An 18,911-nucleotide genomic window follows, 5' to 3' on the forward strand; every position below is an offset into this window, starting at 1 on the left:
GCAGGACCTTAGTTCCCCAGCCAGGGATTGAACCTGGGCCACTGCAATGAAAGCACCGAGTCCTAACCACTGGACCACCAGGGAATTCCCCAAAGTTTATTTTGATGAAGTCCAATTTATCTTCTGCTCCCTGTGCTTCTGGTGTCTTGGCCAAGAAATCATTGCCAAATCCTCCATCATGAAGCTCTGTTTTCTTCTTAGAGTTTTATATAGCTTTAGCTCTTACGTTTAGATGTTTGATCCATTTTTAATTTTTATATATGATGTAAGGTAAGGTTCCAAATTCATTCTTTCACTTGTGGCTATCCAGTAGTCCCAGCACTATTTGTTGAAAAGACTATTCTTTTCCCATTGAATGGTCTTGGCACCCTTGTCAAAAATTTGTTGACCATAGACACATTGGTTTCTTTCTAGACTCTGAATTCTATTCCACTTATCTATAGGTCTATCCTTATGCCAGTACCACACTTTGTTGATTACTGTTTCTTTGTAGTAAGCTTTGAAATTGGTAAGTGTGACTACTTCATTTTTGTTTTTCATTTTGTTATGTAGGACTGTATTGTCTAATTTCCATATATTTGTGAATTTTCCAGGGCTTCTGATAAAGCTGCTCAACACCATTAGTCATCAGAGAAATGCAAATTAAAACTGACTCAAGTCATGTCACACTCCACTAGGATGGCTATAATCAAAAGGTCAGAAAATAACAAGTGTTGGCAACAATGTAGAGAAATCAGAACCCTCATGTAAAATGGTGCAGCCACCTTGGAAACCAGTTTAGCAATTCCTTGTTTCTTGTCCAAGTAAACCAGTTTCCTTGTTTAGTGAGTGGCAGGATTATGTTAGTGAGTCTATCTGCTCCCCACTGCCCACCCACACACACAGTGTGAAGCCTCTGATATTGCTACTTAGGGGGGAGTTATGCCCACAGTCACCCTAGCAGGACAGTGATTTGCACAGATCTCTCCTTGTCTCTTTCCCCGACCACACCCAGCTGTTAAACTACACTAGTTGCTGGCTGATTGCTATATTTTTCAACAACGCCCTGGGGGAATAAATGGCTCCACAAATTGATCCAATCAAATTCAGGCTTCTGGGCTTCCCTGGTGGCGCAGTGGTTGAGAGTCCGCCTGCCGATGCAGGGTACTCGGGTTCGTGCACCGGTCTGGGAAGATCCCACATGCCGCGGAGCGGCTGGGCCCCGTGAGCCATGGCCGCTGAGCCTGCGCGTCCGGAGCCTGTGCTCCGCAGCGGGAGAGGCTGCAACAGTGAGAGGCCCGCCTACCGCAAAAAAAAAAAAAAAAAAAAAAAAAATTCAGGCTTCTTTGAAGGGATAGTTTCAAAGGTCAGTATTTGAGATTTGTTCTGACCCTGAGAGAGTTCCTCCCAGCTGTATCTTTACCCATTTCTTTTCTTTTCTTCCTTCCTTCCTCCCTCCCTCCCTCCTTTCCTCCTCCAGGGAAGTCCCCCTAATTGTTCTTTAAGAGTCAGCTCAGCTGTTCGGTGCCCTTCCTGTCTGTTCTTTTGTATTTGATAATGGCCTTGGGATAGGTTTAAGGCAGCAGGAGCCAATATCCTATCATAATTGGTTGTGTTAGCTGTCTTTCCCATGTTTTTGGTTGCGTTGGGTCTTAGTTGCGGCACACGGGATCTTCGTTGAGGCATGTGGGATCTTCTGTTGCAGCGCGTGGGCTCTTCATTGTGGCGTGTGGGTTTTCTCTCTCTAGTTGTGGCACGGACTCCAGGGTGTGTGGATTCCCAGACTGCAATCCTCTTGAGGGCAGGAATGATTTCTCATCCCATACACAAGCCTGGCTCAGGGCAGGCACTCTAAATATGCTAAATTTTAAGAATGAACTTTCTAACAGGAATAGGAGATAAAAGACTATCATTCTAATTTTCAAAACCTCATGTGAACAGGAAGGTAAGAAATGCCCCCATCTGCCATCAAAGCTGGGGACACACACACTCTGAGGCGGCCAATGCCCAACTAGTTCCTCTTTTCAGAGCCACACTGATGATTTCAAATTTTTCCCTATGAAAGCCACTCTATCTCACCACCTGATGGAAAAAAATAAAAAGAGGACTCAATATTGTCCATTTAGAGGAAGTATTTATTGTAACGTAAAATACACAAATCGTAAACAATACTTTTTTGGTGCTACTATACTAACCTGCATCAACACTAAAATCTGTATCTGAAATAATTTCACAAAGTTTTATAAAGAAAAATTATAAAAAGTATGTTTCCATTTTAAGTTATATTCACTTTTAGTCTCCCTCCCACCCCCTACGAAGCCCCGCACATACCACACATTGAAACATTTTGATGACGTGCCCATGTGTGTCTGGGAGCGAGTGAGAGGCTGAGGTGGCCAGGACTTGCCAGTCACCTCTCCTTGCGGTTTGCAGAACAGGGAGAAGACAGAAGATACATGCAGAGAGCGAGCGCAACTTTCAGTCAAAAATCTCTCCCATCTACAGGCATAGCCTCAGGAGAACGGAGGACAGCTCAGCCACTGGATGTGCGCGGGAACCCCAGGCTCAGGGCAGCCACTTGCTTGGGAACCTGTCCCCCCAACCCCAGTGCTAACTAGGCAGTGAGAGCTCTGCCCTCGGCACGCCTGTGGCTAGGCCCACTCCTCATCTGAAAGTGTGTCAATCCCTGCCCCCAGGGCTGCTGGGACAACCAGGGCCGGCACTCAGGGTGCCCCGGTGTCGGGCATGAGAGGTCTCTTTGAGTCCAGGAGCAGCCAGGCTTCCTTTCTACCTTTCTCCAACACTCCCAACCTCAGGGGGGATTTTCATCAAATCTCGAGGGGACGTAAGGGGCTTCGCAGCACCCTGCGTCGGGGCTGGTATCCAGGGAGGAGTCCGCCTGCTCCTCAGAGGCAGAGACGGTCTACTGCCCAGCACAGAAGAGTAAATCAGTGTATGAAACCAAGCTAGGGCAAAGAGCAGCTTGTAAAAAGTCCTCTTTCAATAAATAATTTACTACAGAGGAATATTTTCCTTTAACATCAAAACACTGATAAATTCAGAAGTTATTTTTGTAAAAAAAATATGTTTATTTACTCACATGTATAAAAATAATGTTTTTAGGGCCATTCTCTCCTGGGTGTGGTCAGGCCCTTCTTTTGGAGGGGGGGCTGGGGGTGACCTTACAGGCCTAACCCCAAAGTTATACCTGCTTCCCCCTCTTCCCACCTGCCTGCCATGGCCCATTCCTTCCTTCGGTATAAAGCTATGGAACAAACTTTGGATAAAGTTACGCCGAGGGTTTTTGGTTTTGCCTTGTTTTTGCAAAGCAAACTTCTCAGCAAACTCGCTGACTGCATTTCCCCAAATTACCAATGCCGACACCCAGCACCCTGCACCAGGGTGGCAACGCACTGGTCCTGGGTTCAGCCCACATTCCTGCCACCCACTCCCCAAGACATTGTGTGCGGACAGTGAAGGGAAATGAGGTGACCTGCGTCCCAGTGGCACAGGACCTGACGCAGGAAGAAAGAATTCTGATGTCAAATTAGGGTGGGAAGGGAAAAACAAGTCCCAATTTGGAAACAAAAACACCATTCAACCTTTGCAAAATGCCGTTATCAATAAGCCTTTGAAAAGCCTCGCTTGTGCCTCTACCAGCACAGAGGAAGGACAGGCAGACAGGACAGCCACTCCCGGGTAACAAGGCAACGTTCTCAGCGCCTGCGAGCCGGGGCTGGGCAGTCCACTCTGGCCACGACACAAAGGACATCAACACTGTAAGCTCTAGTTATGTGACTCTCTTTTCTTTCCTCTACTTCATCAAACGTGCCTGCACATGCGTACACACATAGGAGCTAAGCGGCAACTCCGTGGGGGCTGGGAATCAGCGGGAGAGGCAGAGAACATTCAGATGGGTTACGGGTTATTTAAAAAGCCACTACCCATCGGAAAACCCACATCTTCCCTTGCCCCAGCGATTGCTCTATGTCCCCCCTTCTCCCATCCCTACCGAGGAAAATGGGGATTGGGGGACAGGGAAGGAGGGAGGACTGGTTTTCTTTGTGAAAAGGCAGCTTCTACGTTTCAGAAGAAAAGTGGAAACAATCATGTTCATATATCAATGGCTTGGGAGACACAGTGACAAAAAGATTCACCAGACACGAGGTGCTTTCACCTCCCTCTGTCCTTCTCTCACTTCAACAGCCACATGTCCAAGTTCAGCCACCCTCAAAACACATGGCCAAGTTCCAGGGTTCATGGAACTACCTACCTTTCGGCACAAGGTTAAAACAACCACAGCCTCTGTTTGTGGCCCCACTGCTGCAGCTAAGCTCCGGACAGCAAGGGGGAGAAACAGCCCAACGTGCAATCTCACACACACACACACACACACACACACACACACACACACACACACACCCACACACTCACATTCCCTTCACTGGTGCCACCATGCACAGAAACACTAAAGTCACAACTAGTAGTAACACTTCACATTATGAGTATTGTTTCCAAAGCGAAGCGATTCATGGAATTAAAACATCCACAAAAGTAACTCCTCTGGCGAGGATGAAGAAGCTGGAGGTGGCCACGGGGGGTCACGACTGTGCGTGGGGGATCCACTGACTGTCCATAGGTCGGCCTAAGAGCTCCTCCACGCGCCGTGCCACGTCCATCGTGTCGTCCAGATCAAAGTCCCCATCATTGTCAATGACGGGGTCAGGGCTTGGGAGGGAAAGGGGAGAGGTTACGGGAAGGGAAAGGTTGCCAGAGGCCAATGAGGAGCAGCAGAGTCCACCCCGCACCCCCCCAGGTGAGCGGCTCAAGACCGACCGCCTGCACCCTTGGCCCAGGCCTCGCAGGAAAGCAGCACTCTGACCTGAGCCCTGGGGCAGAGTCCTTTGCTAGCTGGTTGGACAGAGTGACTCGGACTAAAATACCCAGCCTACCTGCCCCTAACACTGGCTGCCCGCACACACCTAAACCCCACCTGGTCCTTATACAAAACCAGAAAAATCTCCACTTTAAGAGAGGGGAGCAGGTGCCATTTGCCCAACCCCACTCTAAACTACCAACACCTACTGGTTGAATGTCTCCCTCCCACCTGGGCATGTGCCAGAGCCCGGCCTGGCCTGGGTGGTCTCAGACCTAGAGGAGCTCTGGGTTCCTTGCCCACCAGCCCTCTGGTGCCCAGCCTGAGGCCAAGTGCCCAGTTCCTCCCCTCGGAGCCCCAGGAGAACACAACCTACTTCTGTGGGTACATGTTATAATGAGCCTGGGGGCACACGGCTGGGGAGGGGGCCTGGTCCATGTAGGTGGCACTGCTCCCGGCAGAGTCCGCAGAGGCGCTCACAAACCTGCGAGAGGAAGCAGAGCACAGCCTCAGCAGGGAGGGGCTCGGGGGCCGCCTTCGTGTCTTTTTCAGGTGCGGAAGGACAGAGTGCCCACTGAGCCGGGGGCCCTGGCTGCAGGAGCGGGGCCCTGGGTACCGACGCCCTGGTGACCAAGCCCAGCTCCCTCCCCAGTAGGGGTGGCGGTGAGGGGTGAGGAGAGCCAGGTGCGGGGGGTGAGAGGAGAAGAGAGGCAGCAGGAGACCAGAGCTGGACCCGGGACACTTACTCAGGGACCACTTGCTTGATCTGTGGCTTCACGTATCCGTCCACTGCTTTAGCTGCCGAGGGGGAAGAGTGATGAAAACCAAAGTTCTCAAATGAAATGAAAATGCAGTCTCCCTTAAGAATCCCATCTTTTCTCAGGATGTGACGCAACTGTCTCATTTTATCTTAGGATCCAGCATAAGCACATCTTTTAATCCGTTAGGAAGACCCAGTAGAGTTGAGAAGCCTCAATACTGACACCGCAAGGTAAGACAGCTTCCAAGCTGGCTTGGATGTGTTAATTAATTCTTCAAACCACAGGAAAGATATGCTTCAATACAAATCTAAATCAAACATTAACTGCATTCTAACTGTAAAAAGAAAACATATCTTAAAAAGTTTAAAGTCGCAGATGCAGAAAGACAGGGGACAAAACGAGGACCAACAGGAGGAGGTTGCAACAGGACAAATTCTCATTCAAATAAGGAAGAACGCTGTCATCACAGGAACTCCCCGAAAGAGTCTCGGGAAGAACTGATTTCTTCATCACTGGAGGTCTTCACGTGGAAGGTGTACCAGCACTCGCTAGGGGTCATGCGGAAAAATCTAAGCATTAGAGGGGAATTAATTTGACTTGAGGATCCCGGGAGTTACTCTAGTTCTGAGCTTCTACCCTTTTAGGAAAGGGAATGTCACTCTGTCAGGTGTCTGCGTGCTCTTTTCGTGGGGTTTCTGCACTCGGGGGTAATAGGATGCTCATGCCTCCCAGCGGGTGCTGTCTGTGCTGTGTGGCTGGTTAAAAAGAATGCTGCCGCTGTGTCTCACTCTTCACAGCGTCCCCACCGGGACGTGGCAGGCTAGGGATAACCTAGCAGATAAGCTAGAGTTACCTTTTCAAAAGGCTGATTATGGAAATCCAGCTAAGTAGGTAGTAGGAATGTGATGGTCTGAAGTCGGTGAATGAAGTCTTGTTTCCTGGGTGTGTAAATATGGAAATAAGTATAAGCTTAACTGTATCAGACAATGAAGATTCCGCTGAGGTCAGAAGGATGACTCAGCCCAAGAGAATGAACTGCTCCGTGGGTCACACATTGCTTGTTATCCTGACCTGCTTCTACTGGGGCTTCGAATGTCAGGAGCTGCCTTTTCATAATATCTCATAGGCTTTTTGTGCTTTACGGTCTACAGAGAATTTTACAGAATGGCAGAACAGATAAAAAAGACAAAGCAATGCTGTAAAAATAGGATTGAAAAATCTAGATTAGTTGTGCTAACAAAAAGAAGCAGTGGTGGGTTTAATCCAAAATACCACATAAGTCTAAAAATATTTTGGCTTATTTCCCCACCTAGAAATATAACCAGGTGGGAAGGCATGATACAAAAAGCAGAATCTATAAAGGAAAAAGGTCAATAGATTGGGCTATATAGAAAATACAAGTCTTTGCACTTCAGCAAAATAACACCTAAATGTTAAAAGAACAATGACACACTGAGGAAAATCTCTGCTACAATAATAAAAGCTGTATTTACTATATAAAAAAACACTTGCATATTCTTAAGAAAAAAAGGAACTCCAAAAGAAAAATGAGCAAGGAATAGGAACGTACTTCACAGAAAAAATACAAATAGCCAACACTGTGGAGGTTAAGAAGTACAGGCTAGACTGAGCTCAAACCCTGGCTTGGCCTCTTCCTAGCTGTGATATCTCTGGTAATTTACTTCACTCCTCTGTGCCTCAGCTCCTCAAATGTAATATGGGGATGGTGACAGTGCCTACTTCACAGACCTGTTTTGAGGATTAAATGAGAAACTATTTGAAGTGTGCTCAGAAAAGTGGCTGGTATGCAAGTAAGCATTCAACAAATGTTAGCTGCTATTGTTATTCTAGTTATTATTGTTATTATTATCTTTATATGAAAAGATGTTTCGACCTTACCTAGAATCAAAGAAATGAAAATAAGAACTAAGATTATCATTTTTATGCCTATCAGACTGGCAAACATGAAACTGCTGAAGAGACACTATCACTGGCAGGAGGAGGATGGAGAAGCAGTACTCAAACAAGACGTCTGTGGGAGTGAAAACGGATTCCACTTTCTGGGGGGCAACTCTGGACAGACGTGTCCAAATGCTTGAAAAGTATATACCCCTTGACACAAATTCTACCTTAGGGATTTGTCCTAAGGAAACAGTAGAACAAGATGCATGTACCAGGTTATCTCAATATTAACCAAAGAAAAAAAACTGTGAATAACTTAAATTTTAAGTATCTTAAATAACCAACATAGGATCACCATACAATGGAATTCTATGCAATTGTTAAAATGATGCTGTAAGTTTATATTTACTAACCTGTAACTCTGCCTGTGATATATTTTTAAGTGAAAGAATAATCAGGTTACAAATGACGACGTATGGTTATAACCCAAACCCGACATGATCTGGTCCCTCCTACTGCTCTGCCCTCATGTCCCACCATTTCTCCCCGGCTCATTCAGCTCCAGCCTCCTGGGTCCTCATGAGTGTTTTTTTTTTTTAAATATATGTACGTATTTATTTATTTTTGGCTGTGCTGGGTCTTCGCTGCTGCGCACGGGCTTCTCTAGTTGCGGCGACCAGGGGCTACTCTTCGTTGGGTGCACGTGCTTCTTTTTTAAAAAATTAATTATTTATTTTTGTCTGAGTTGCATCTTCGTTGCTGCGCGTGGGCATTCTCTAGTTGCGGTGAGGGGGGCTACTCTTTTGTTGCGGTACGCAGGCTTCTCATCGTGGTGGCTTCTCTTGTTGCAGAGCACGGGCTCTAGGCGCACGGGCTTCAGTAGTTGTGGCACACGGGCTCAATAATTGTGGCTTGCGGGTTCTAGAGGGCAAGCTCAGTAGTTGTGGCGTACAGGCTTAGCAGCTCCGTGGCATGTGGGATCTTCCCGGACCAGGGCTCAAACCTGGGTCCCCTGCATTGGCAGGTGGATTCTTAACCACTGCGCCACCAGGGAAGCCCCCTCGTGAGGTTTTCTAAGCATGCCAACCTCACTCCCACCTCAGGGTTTCTGCTCTTGCTCTCTTGGCCTAGAATGTTCTCTCTAGATCTATGCGTGGCTTCCTCACTTCATTCAGGGCTACTCTGATGTCACCTCCTCAGGGGAGCTTTCCCTGACCACTCGAGTGAAGTGCTGTGCCACACACACACCCCCGTCACTTCTCTGTCCCTTCACCTTAGTTGTTTTCACAGTGTCCATCACTAGATACATTTATTTGTTTACCTGTTTATTGTCTTCCTTCTGCTATTAGATTGCAACCCCACACAGGAAGTGCTTAATAAGCCTCTGGCGACTGAGTGACAGAATACATTCACTGAATTGTTTACGTTGATGAGATAAGAAATGTTGTGTGATATCTATTTTCTTGTCTATACTTTTCTGGAAATTTTACAATAAATACATAATACTTTTATTCTCAGAAAACAATAAAACCATCTCTGTTTTGAAAAACAAAATTTTACCTTCCTAATTTTGTTTGATCTAAGCTTGTATTAAAAGCAATTTATTCCCTTCAGTTTGATATTCGGGGTTGGCGGCTGATGTGTTTTTTGTGTAACTGAAGAAAATAGCCCAGGATTTACATCTGCCCTGGACAGAGCTCAAACAGCAACAACTGCGTGTTAACTGCGTAGATTTTCATGCCAGACAGACAGACTGACACACACAGACACACACGTACACCTAAAACAAAACCAAAATCACAATGAAACCAAATCAGAATGCGAACATTGTTACCAGTGGCAGGCTCGCAGGGAACTGGGGTGTAATATTTGGAGTACACTTCATCTTTTGGCCGGTCAGGAAACACGTAGATAAGGTAACTCAGGTCTCCCAAGCGGTCAGCCAGGGACCGGATGGAGAAGTCTCTGGTGGTAAAAGGCATCAGATTCCAAAACATTCTTTCCTCTAGATCAAAAAACAGAATAATCATAGTCTAAATATGATTTCTGAACAGGAAATTTTAAAACCCAAATATACTACAAATAAAGCTCTCCATTAAAATTGTCCCAATAAAAATCTCCATTTAAAAATTACCATAGGGCTTCCCTGTTGGCACAGTGGTTGGGAGTCCGCCTGCTGATGCAGGGGACACGGGTTCATGCCCTGGTCCGGGAAGATCCCACATGCCGTGGAGTGGCTGGGCCCGTGAGCCATGGCCGCTGAGCCTGCGCGTCCGGAGCCTGTGCTCCGCCACGGGAGAGGCCACAACAATGAGAGGCCCGCGTACCGCAAAAAAAAAAAAAAAAAAAATACCATAGGTTGTAGATCAAGTAGTTTTTTAAAAATTTATATATTATTTATTTAGTTTTGGCTGCATTTAGTCTTTGCTGCTGCATGCTGGCTTTCTCTAGTTGCGGCAAGCGGGGTCTATTCTTCGTTGTGGTACGCGGGCTTCTCGTTGCGGTGGCTTCTCTTGTTGCAGAGCATGGGCTCTAGGCGCGCGGGCTTCAGTAGTTGTGGCTCGTGGGCTCTAGAGCACAGGCTCAGTAGTTGTGGCGCATGGGCTTAGTTGCTCTGCGGCATGTGGGATCTTCCCGGACCAGGGCTCGAACCCGTGTCCCCTGCATCGGCAGGTGGATTCTTAACCACTGTGCCACCAGGGAAGCCCGATTAAGCAGTTTTTTAAAGTCATGGGTAGATAAGCAGGTAACACATATACCACTTTCCTAGAGATCTAATGATCTCAGGTAGTTTCCAGTTCAAACAGTATTCTGTCCCTCCCTAGAAGAAACTTCTTGCTGACTCCAGTCCCTGATTCCCTGTACAAAAGTATGAAAAAGAGATAGGAAGTGTGTCCATAGCCAGAGGGTGCATGGGAGTTATTAAAAGCTGTTAAAATCTTTAAGTCACAAAAAACTAGCAAGCTACTCTTGTCTTACCGTGAGAGTCAGAGGAAAAGAACTAACATTCTTGAATGGAAATGATCGATGGCAGTATCCTTATGTTAGGATAAAGGAATAATGAAAATAGCACATTATTTCCACTCTAATGACTCCAAACAACAGAGTAATTCTTTACTGAAATAAGCTCAAGGTTGAGTAATAGGAAGGCAAACATTTCAAAAGGGAAGCAGCTGAGATTTTGGACAGGATACTGCATCACATGTAGCCATACGTCGGGTTGTACATCTGTGTTTCTCAAAAATAGTAATTGTGTTTCCCATAATAAGATTTTACACAAGCTGCAGCTGTGTCATGCTTATACATTTCTGCTTCCCATAATTAGTACTCGTGCCCAGGAATAATAAGTACTCAATAAATTGTTAAAGTAATTTTGCAACAAAAGCACCTAACCAGAGCCAAGGTGTGTCTTAAAAAGGGAGGGGCACTCACGAGAATCAAACTTCCAAGCAATGGTGATGCCACCAATTTCAGAGTCACTGAACCTCAGCAGGAAGGTCCCGTCAGGCTTGTTAATGAGTAGGTCGTGGGCCTGTTGCTTGTTCACGAAACCCAAGATAGCCCTGGATCACAAAGGCCAAATGAGCAGAAGCAGAGTGTGATGTTTTAATGCCAGAAAAAAGACCTTGCTACTACTCTACCGCTGACTTAACAAATGGCAATTCTCACCCATCATTCCAATGAGGCTTGAGATGTTTTTTTAACACTTCCATCACACCGTCAAACCACTGCCAGAAAGTGTAATTCCGTCCTGGTAAATTCTCCTGGTTGGAGATACAACAATGAACACAAGAAGGCAAAAGTAACACTTGGGATATTATTACCTGTATATACTTTAACTGGAAAAATTAAATGGAAAACAACATCTACATTGTCAGAATCATACAAATATACACACCTACCTGAGTTTGACCAAATGGTCCTACAACCCAAAAACAGAATAGAGGGGAAAAGACGGAAGAAGGGGAAAACACCACAGAGCAATTACCAACACCCAGTGGACCCTGGCTACACATACTTTCCCCTGTATCTAGGCTGACTAGTCCTTTGCTGGTTTTGATGTGTGGTCTGTGACCAGCAACAGCAGCATCACCTGGGAGCTTCGGAGAAACCTGTAAATCTGAATGGGATTAGATCACACCGTGAGGCCACAGGGAACACTCCATCATACGGGTGTTACCAACAATTATCAGCAAAATGCAGTGATCTGATTCCGGTGGAAGGCAGGAGCCGTACTGTAATGGCAAAGACAGACCACCTAGGCCTCCTGCTTCCCTATCAAACCTCCTCTGACCACCAGTGAACCTGTTAGCCAGCTGGTTAGCATGCGACCATTTAAAAGAGTTCCACTCAGAGACTGTGAGATCTCTGAAGTAGGGCATGTGCGGTGAGGGTGGGGGGCGTAAGCAAAGACACGAAAGTTCAGTTTATAATCAGAGGTGTGACGGGTGACATCTGAACTACCAGATGCTAGAGGCAAAGTTTCCTTCATCAGCAACCTCTTTTGCAGGCTGAGGGTCCCACGGGAGCCTGACTTTGCATTACACATCAAGGAACACCAGAGAGTCAAGGGGACAGAGCCACGGAGTCTTCATCATCACGAAAGCCTTACTTCTCATGAGCTACGCTGCCGTTTACTTTGCTGTTTCCTTTACAAAGGAAGAAAATGCACTAGCCGCATGCAAGGCCCAATTTGCTGATAGAGTCAAACATAATTTTCTACATAAAAAAGTATGTGGTTGTCCAGCTATTGAGAAGCTTCCTACTACCACGGGCACGTCGTATTAGAGACATGAGGAATGAGGGCCGAGGGCAGGGAGACTCCTGAGGGATCTGGTTTGCAGGGGCCGATCTAACTGCAGCGGGCGGCGTCCCTCACCCTGTTGAACTGGGACCAGGACACGGACATGCCGTTGTAGTCCTCGAGGTGGCTGCTACCGCTGTTGAAGAGCTTCTGCGCCAGGAACACGAGGTTCTCCTTGGTCAGGCCCCGGTTGCTCTGCACTTCGGCCTTGAATTTCATGTTGAGCGCCTCGCACAGCTGCGGCCACAGGACTTTGTCAGGCACTGCAAACGGCACCCTGCCCTGGTGGGGAGAGAAGCCAGAACCTTAGGAGAAAACAGTTGCATGATTTATTCCCTCAACCTGCAAAAGAAAAACACTGATGGCTGGATGGAGTTACGAACACTTGTCTCTGAGCCTGAGGATAAACTCAAGCTTCCCTGGGGTATGCGTTTCTGTGAAATTCGGAAGGTTCCATTCTACCACCTTCACACGTAACTTAGAAGGTAACCTCGGGCTACCTGTGGTGTCCTGTAAATGAGCTGCTGGACGTACAGTGCAATCCTACTTTCTTTTTTTTTTTAATCATTCTCTCCTCATTCCCTTATTTATTTATTTAGAATTTTATTTATTTATTTATACAGCAGGTTCTTAGTTAGTTACCTATTTTATACATATTAGTGTATATATGTCAATCCCAATCTCCCAATTCATCCCGCCCCCACCCCCACCCCCACTTACCCCCCTCGTGGTGTCCATACGTTTGTTCTCTACATCTGTGTCTCTATTTCTGCCCAATCCTACTTTCTAACAGCCACGAAAACAAAACATGACCAAGGTCTGGCTCTGACACTCAAAGGGAGTCAAAATCTACAAGACTGGTTCTCTAGGTACAGAGAATGTGTGCATGTGTCCATAAGTGTGTGCTCACGTGTCAGCGTGTGCACAGGTGTCATCCTTGCCCTTGACCCCTTCTGCCAAGAACTCTAGCTCAAAGTGAAATAACATATATACATATATTCATATATATATATATGAATCACTTTGCTGTACACCAGAAACTAACACAGCATTGTAAATCGACTATACTTCAATAAAAAAAGTAAATAAATAAAGAAACAGCGTAAGATGTACACTAGTCATTAACGTAACTAAAAATGTTAAAAATGCTTACTTATTTAGACAAGATACTTTAGGAATGACATATCACAGGAGGTGCCAGAGTTACATGAGGAGTGAGATCTGTGGATGCACAGGGAGGGAAATGAGAGCAGACACGGCAATCCTATCCAGGAGGCTTATATTTTTTTAATTTTAATTTTTTCCTTGTCTTTTGATTCTCATTCATTCATTCTTTCCTGTATATACACACACACACATTTCTATACGTATATTTATTTATCTGTTTGTTTGTTTAAATGTCTAGTCAGTCAGTGAATCAGTCGTCCTCCTGTTCCAACTGACTGTTCATCCCAAATCCTCTTTTGGATCAAGTCTTCAAGCTCCTTAGGCAGGTATTTTTTAAAAGGAGCCTCAAACGCAGGGTTTGTAGCACAAGCATCGTAGAACTTCTGCTAAGAATCTCACCCCTACGGCAAAAATATTGTTCTCTAAAGAGGCCTGTTGAAAATGCCAAGTTGTACTCTTCACATTAGAGCCACATTAGAGAAGGACATACTTTTACGTCCCAAATAACAAGTATAACCTTTTATCATGCTTTTGTGGCCTAATCTCTACTGGAAATATGCCAACACATGGAACTCTGCCTATGAAATGTTTTGAAAATGATCAAGCAGCACATGAGTGGTAACCAGATAGCATCTGGGTGCATAAATCTGCAGAATCGTATTTATTTCTTTACACAAAGCATCTCATTCTTCACGAGACTTGGGATGAATCACAGAATCTAAAATTTGGAAAGGACATTAAAGCTCACCCTCAGTCATGGGAGGGAAGAGGACAGGAAGCAACTTCGAAGCTAAGTGACTTCCTGAGAGGTACAACCTCTAAAAGAAACCCGGGAGTCCCAAATTCCATTCATGGTTTCACCCACAATTCAAAATACTATTTATAGAGCACTGACTATGTGACAAGCATTCTGGGTTATCCCCTAAATGAATCTTCCAAACACCACTCGGGAGCATTATTCTCCCTGTGTTGCAGACACTTATGGGAAATTTAGACTCAGAGAGGTCAAGTGAATTTCCTGTTGTCACAGAGTGAGGAAGTGGTGGAGCTTGAATTGAAACCCTGGCCTTTCTTCAAGCCCCTGCTCATTCTACTTTCCACATACTCTCCATTCTGCCTCCCACTAAGGAAAACTGCATTTTTCTTCTATGCCTTTTGGTGGGGATAAAGAGACTTGAAAGAGATTCATGACAACAGTATCAAAATCTTGAGACCCACGGGCCCAAAGAATACACTCACAGGCTCTGCAAAAGCGTTGTCCCAGAGAACAGTGGCCGTCGCATTGTTGTCCTGGCTGCCGTGAACAATCACCACCACCGGGAGGGACAGGGTCTGAAAAAGACACAGGAGCAGGGCTGAGCTCCTGCAGCCACACGCTCCGCCCTCCTCCCCTTTTTTTCTATCACAACACGTTTATTCTCTCTACAAGTTTCAGTAAATGTCACCCTTGAATACAGAATAGGAAGGGCTCCAGGAATAATGAGACTTTGCACATTGGCACAGGCTTAGAAATTTTAGATATTTTTAAAAGAGACATTTCTGTGTGACATTTTGGTATTTAGGTATTTCTTAGGTATTTCTGAAGGATGGAGTAAGTTTCTCAAAGCTAGAGACTAAGAGAGAAAAGAGGAGAAAAATGGAGACATTTCCGGGGAAAAAGAGCAAGTAACGAATGTCTAAAATTACTACAACTGTACTCAAATCCATCCTGACTGATGTTTCTCTTGGTTCGCTTCTGCCCACATCTCCAGCTATTTCATTTCGTTATTATTTGTTCATGGCTTAAGAGAATCTAAGAGATAGAGTCCTAAGGATGAGGTCTCCTCACTTCTGTTCACCAGTAATCACAAGAAGATACACCTGAAACTAACACAACATTGAAAATCAACTATACTCCAGTATAAAATAAAAATTAAATTAAAAAATTATCACAAGAAGATACTCTGTGATCAAAACAATTCTTTTGGGATATAAAGTACACACACACACACACACACACACCTTGACTTGAAAAACCAGCTCATTTCCACCAACACTGAACTGTGATTCAAACAGGATTGTAAATTTTTCTTCCGTCACCGACTCCGCTCCACGACGGTCAGACCTCTTAATTCGTTTCAGGGACTGAAAAGGAGAAAAATAGAGGATAAAGCCCTCAAACAGCTAGGGAAAATTCGTTCACCCTCCTTCCCCATCCTCACCATGTTCCTGAAGTGAGCGCTGAGGGTGCACGTGGCCTGGTGATACTCCATCACACAGCAGTTGTTCAAGATCTCTCCGCTGTAATCACTGCAAATCAGACAGACAACTTTAAACCCATACAGGGTCTCAGCACACACAAGGTAGAAAACACATTGGGGGTGGGAGGAAATAAAGAAGGTTGTCAAAAAACTTAAGTCATTTAAGAGGAGATTGGGGTTCGGCTGTATAATCTATCTAAGAAATAAATGTACATAAAACACATAAGAAGTTTCCTATAGACATATCCCTACTAAATCATACTTTCTTCACAGAAGAACCCCCTTACTGCTTCTCTGAGAGCTGGAAGGGGACACAGAGCTAATGGGGCTCCTACAAAGGAACGGCCAGGCCTAGAAACTTCCGAGAAGGTGGGATCACTTTCCTATTTCGAGGGCAACGTACTTGCGGGTGTTCTCGTTCTTCAGCAGCGACTTGGCCTGCTGCTCACTGATGATGGTCGCCTTCACCTGCGGGGGGTTCATGTGCACGTTCAGCTTCCCGCCCACCAGCAGGCGCACGGTGGCTGCGAACTTGGTCTGGGTCTTCAGGACCTGAGGGGGCTGCTTCTCGATGATGAACGTGCTGCGGGGACACAAGTGAACACGTGACGCCTCAGGGGACGGCGCTCCGGTCCCTCCCTCCGCGTGGCGAGGCCGCCTTGCGCGGGGCACAGCAGGCGAAGGAAGGGCTTGTGGCACAGCCCCCGGTCCCGGGGGGGCCACTGCGAGTCGGGGGAGCTGGCAGGAGGGGAGGCAGTGAGATGAACTCAACAGCTGAAATGGGGGGAACAAGCCCATACAGTGTCCACGAGAGAAACTGGGCAAAGTGAACCGCAAGAGGCCACAGCAACAGGCGACAGAGGGGGATGGGATGAGGGTGTGAGGCACAGACGGAAGGGTTCAGGCCAGAGCGCCCCGTCTGTAAAGACCCTGCTGCCCGCAACCCAGGCCAACCGGATGGGGCCTGGGTGAGGCCAAGAGGCAGCAATCACCTGGTCACCAGGGCTGAGATGATGTCTGTGATGGTGGCGTTGACCTCAGCCAGCATCTCCTCCACGGGGCCGGGGATGGGCAGCTGCTGGCAGAGGTGCTCAGCTCTGCGGATCTGCTGCCGGTTCTGCCAGATGATCTCCGCCAACTTCTCACACCTGCACGGGAGCCCCGAGGCCAAAGGGAAGGACAAAGCCTTCACCCCCTTCCTCCAGGTCAGAAGCCAGAAGGCTCCCAGGCTGGGGAGAAGGCCCAGACCCAGCTCCACCCCCAGGAAGGCTCGGCACCTTAGCCGCCCGGCCTGTCCACTGAGCAGAGCACGGCTGCCCTGCCTTCCAGAAACACAAAGAAACTCACAGGAGGAGCGACCCTGACTTGGGTCCAACCAGCCTGAGCGTCGCTCTACACACCTGGCCCCACCCCACTCCCTCACCCAGGGACGCCCCTCCCGGGGAAGGTGGCACAGGACGGGGGCACCAAAGTCTGCATCAGGAACCAGACCACTGGTGAAATGAGACCTGTGCCCCGACAGAGGGAGCCGGCTGCTCACGGAAACACAGGAGCAGGACTGCAGCCGGTGGCGCCACGCTGAGCCCCTGCCGCCCCCGCCTGGCCCCCCACACCCACTACCAGGATTGTAGCACGTCCAGGCTGCCCTCGGGGGGCCCTCCGTTCCCCGCCAGCTGCTGCCGCCGCTTCCACTGGATCAGCTCGTCATCCAGAATGATGGTCTGCTGCTTCCGCAGCAGCTGCAGGGTCTTCTGGTGCTTCTCGGCCAGCTCCTGCGGGGCGGGCGAGGGGAGCGGCCCTTCTGGGCTCTCAGAACACCCTGCAGGGCCTCCCCTCACTCCTTGCTGACCCGCTCTGCCCTGCGTGCCCACACAGGGGGGAAGGCTCTGGCCTCCTGCTCTGCTGGGTCCTGCCGCTCTCCTCCTGGCTCTCTCCCTCCCTCAGGTCCACACCCGGGAGGGGAGGGACGCAGAGCCCACTCACCACGCGGTACTGCTGCAGCGTCTGGGCCTCGCGCTGCAGCCAGGCCTCCAGGGACACCTGCTTCTGCTGGAGGGCCGTCTCCCGGCTCAGACGCTCCTGGGGGTTCAGCTGGGCCAGCTGGGCAAACTGAGCTGGAGGAGGGGACAGGACACCCACGACCATGACCTCCCCGGGTCCAGCTGGGAGCCCGGCAGAACTGCATTCACCTGTTCTGGAGGCAAAACCCTGGAGGGGACACAGCTGACAAGTGGCCAGTCAGGGTTCCACAGCCATGGCGCCCAAAGATGAGTGGGCTCCGTCCCCTGGCCCCCCGACTCTGAGCTCCCCTTGGGGAGTGGGGAGACGGAAGCTTGGGGTACAGCTGAGGAGGAGCCAGCCCATGGCCTCCCTGCCCACGCAGCCCTCCTCTCCCCACGCGGGGTCCGGCTTAGAGCCACCCTGCCTGGTCTGAAGTGTGTCCTTGCCGTTTAAAAGGCGGGTGAACTCGGGCAAATCACCTCACTCTCCCATGCCTCAGCTTCCCCAGGTGTAAAATGGGAGAATCACGGCACCTGCCTCAGTGGCTGCTGTGACGTTAAATAAGCAATGATGCAGAAAATACTCAGGAAGCTGCCTGGCACCATCAGCTCCAGGTGAGAGTCAGTCCTCACGGTCAGTGGGTTACAGGACGGGATTAAAGGCTGATGGAGCAGCTCTCAGGACAAAGCCGCATCGGGAAGGCCCTGCTCCGCGGGGCTGAGCGCAGCAGCCTCTCCTCGGGGAAGCGGGGTGGGGGGGGGTGTTTCTCCAGGTGCTGAAGGGGCCTAACATGTTTGTCCAGGTTGGGTCACTGTGAGCTCAGCAGACCAGCCGGAAGAGGGAGGGAGACAGAGTACAGGGCCACTGGGGACACGAAAGCAGCAAGATTCTCTCAAGAGAGGGAGGCAGCTTCTCTCCACACCAGCTGTCAGGCATCTCATCGATGGCAGGAATAAGGTAACGAGGCCTCACTGACGAGGCCTTTTCAAAAAATCTGTTATATGATACTTAAGACCTAGGCAAGTATTGATAGAAAGGATGATACAAGGAACACCTGTGTATCAAGACGCCAGCTTAAGAAAGTAAACATTTCCACAGTTAAGCACCTGTACACCCTCCCCTGCCGGCATCCCCATCCCTCCCTCCACGGGCAATCACCATCCTAGATGCTGGCATTCCTA

The 18,911-nt window shown here is 48.1% G+C and overlaps 1 protein-coding gene across 6 annotated transcripts in view; it reads right to left on the reverse strand.

The window, feature by feature from the left end:
• Nucleotides 1-2,105: 2,105 nt before the first annotated feature.
• STAT5B (signal transducer and activator of transcription 5B) overlaps nucleotides 2,106-18,911 on the reverse strand; it is a 72,349-nt gene continuing 55,543 nt past the window's right edge. For 4 of the 6 annotated variants that reach the window (XM_079903807.1, XM_079903804.1, XM_079903803.1 and 1 more), the window contains 14 exons: nucleotides 17,713-17,843; nucleotides 17,350-17,501; nucleotides 16,722-16,877; nucleotides 16,133-16,312; nucleotides 15,691-15,778; nucleotides 15,491-15,613; nucleotides 14,729-14,821; nucleotides 12,398-12,604; nucleotides 11,188-11,282; nucleotides 10,951-11,081; nucleotides 9,353-9,523; nucleotides 5,602-5,653; nucleotides 5,232-5,339; nucleotides 2,106-4,707 (listed from right to left, as the gene is read on the reverse strand). In XM_079903807.1, coding sequence (XP_079759933.1) covers nucleotides 4,581-4,707; nucleotides 5,232-5,339; nucleotides 5,602-5,653; nucleotides 9,353-9,523; nucleotides 10,951-11,081; nucleotides 11,188-11,282; nucleotides 12,398-12,604; nucleotides 14,729-14,821; nucleotides 15,491-15,613; nucleotides 15,691-15,778; nucleotides 16,133-16,312; nucleotides 16,722-16,877; nucleotides 17,350-17,501; nucleotides 17,713-17,843 — 1,814 coding nt within the window. In that variant the 3' untranslated portion in view covers nucleotides 2,106-4,580. Of the gene's footprint in view, nucleotides 4,708-5,231; nucleotides 5,340-5,601; nucleotides 5,654-5,980; nucleotides 6,555-9,352; nucleotides 9,524-10,950; nucleotides 11,082-11,187; nucleotides 11,283-12,397; nucleotides 12,605-14,728; nucleotides 14,822-15,490; nucleotides 15,614-15,690; nucleotides 15,779-16,132; nucleotides 16,313-16,721; nucleotides 16,878-17,349; nucleotides 17,502-17,712; nucleotides 17,844-18,911 lie in introns of those variants that run through there. The other 2 variants (XM_079903805.1, XM_079903806.1) reach the window with 2 other exon arrangements.

The sequence above is a fragment of the Stenella coeruleoalba genome, assembly GCF_951394435.1.
Source record: "Stenella coeruleoalba genome assembly, chromosome: 19".
In the NCBI taxonomy this organism is placed as follows: Eukaryota; Metazoa; Chordata; class Mammalia; order Artiodactyla; family Delphinidae; genus Stenella; species Stenella coeruleoalba.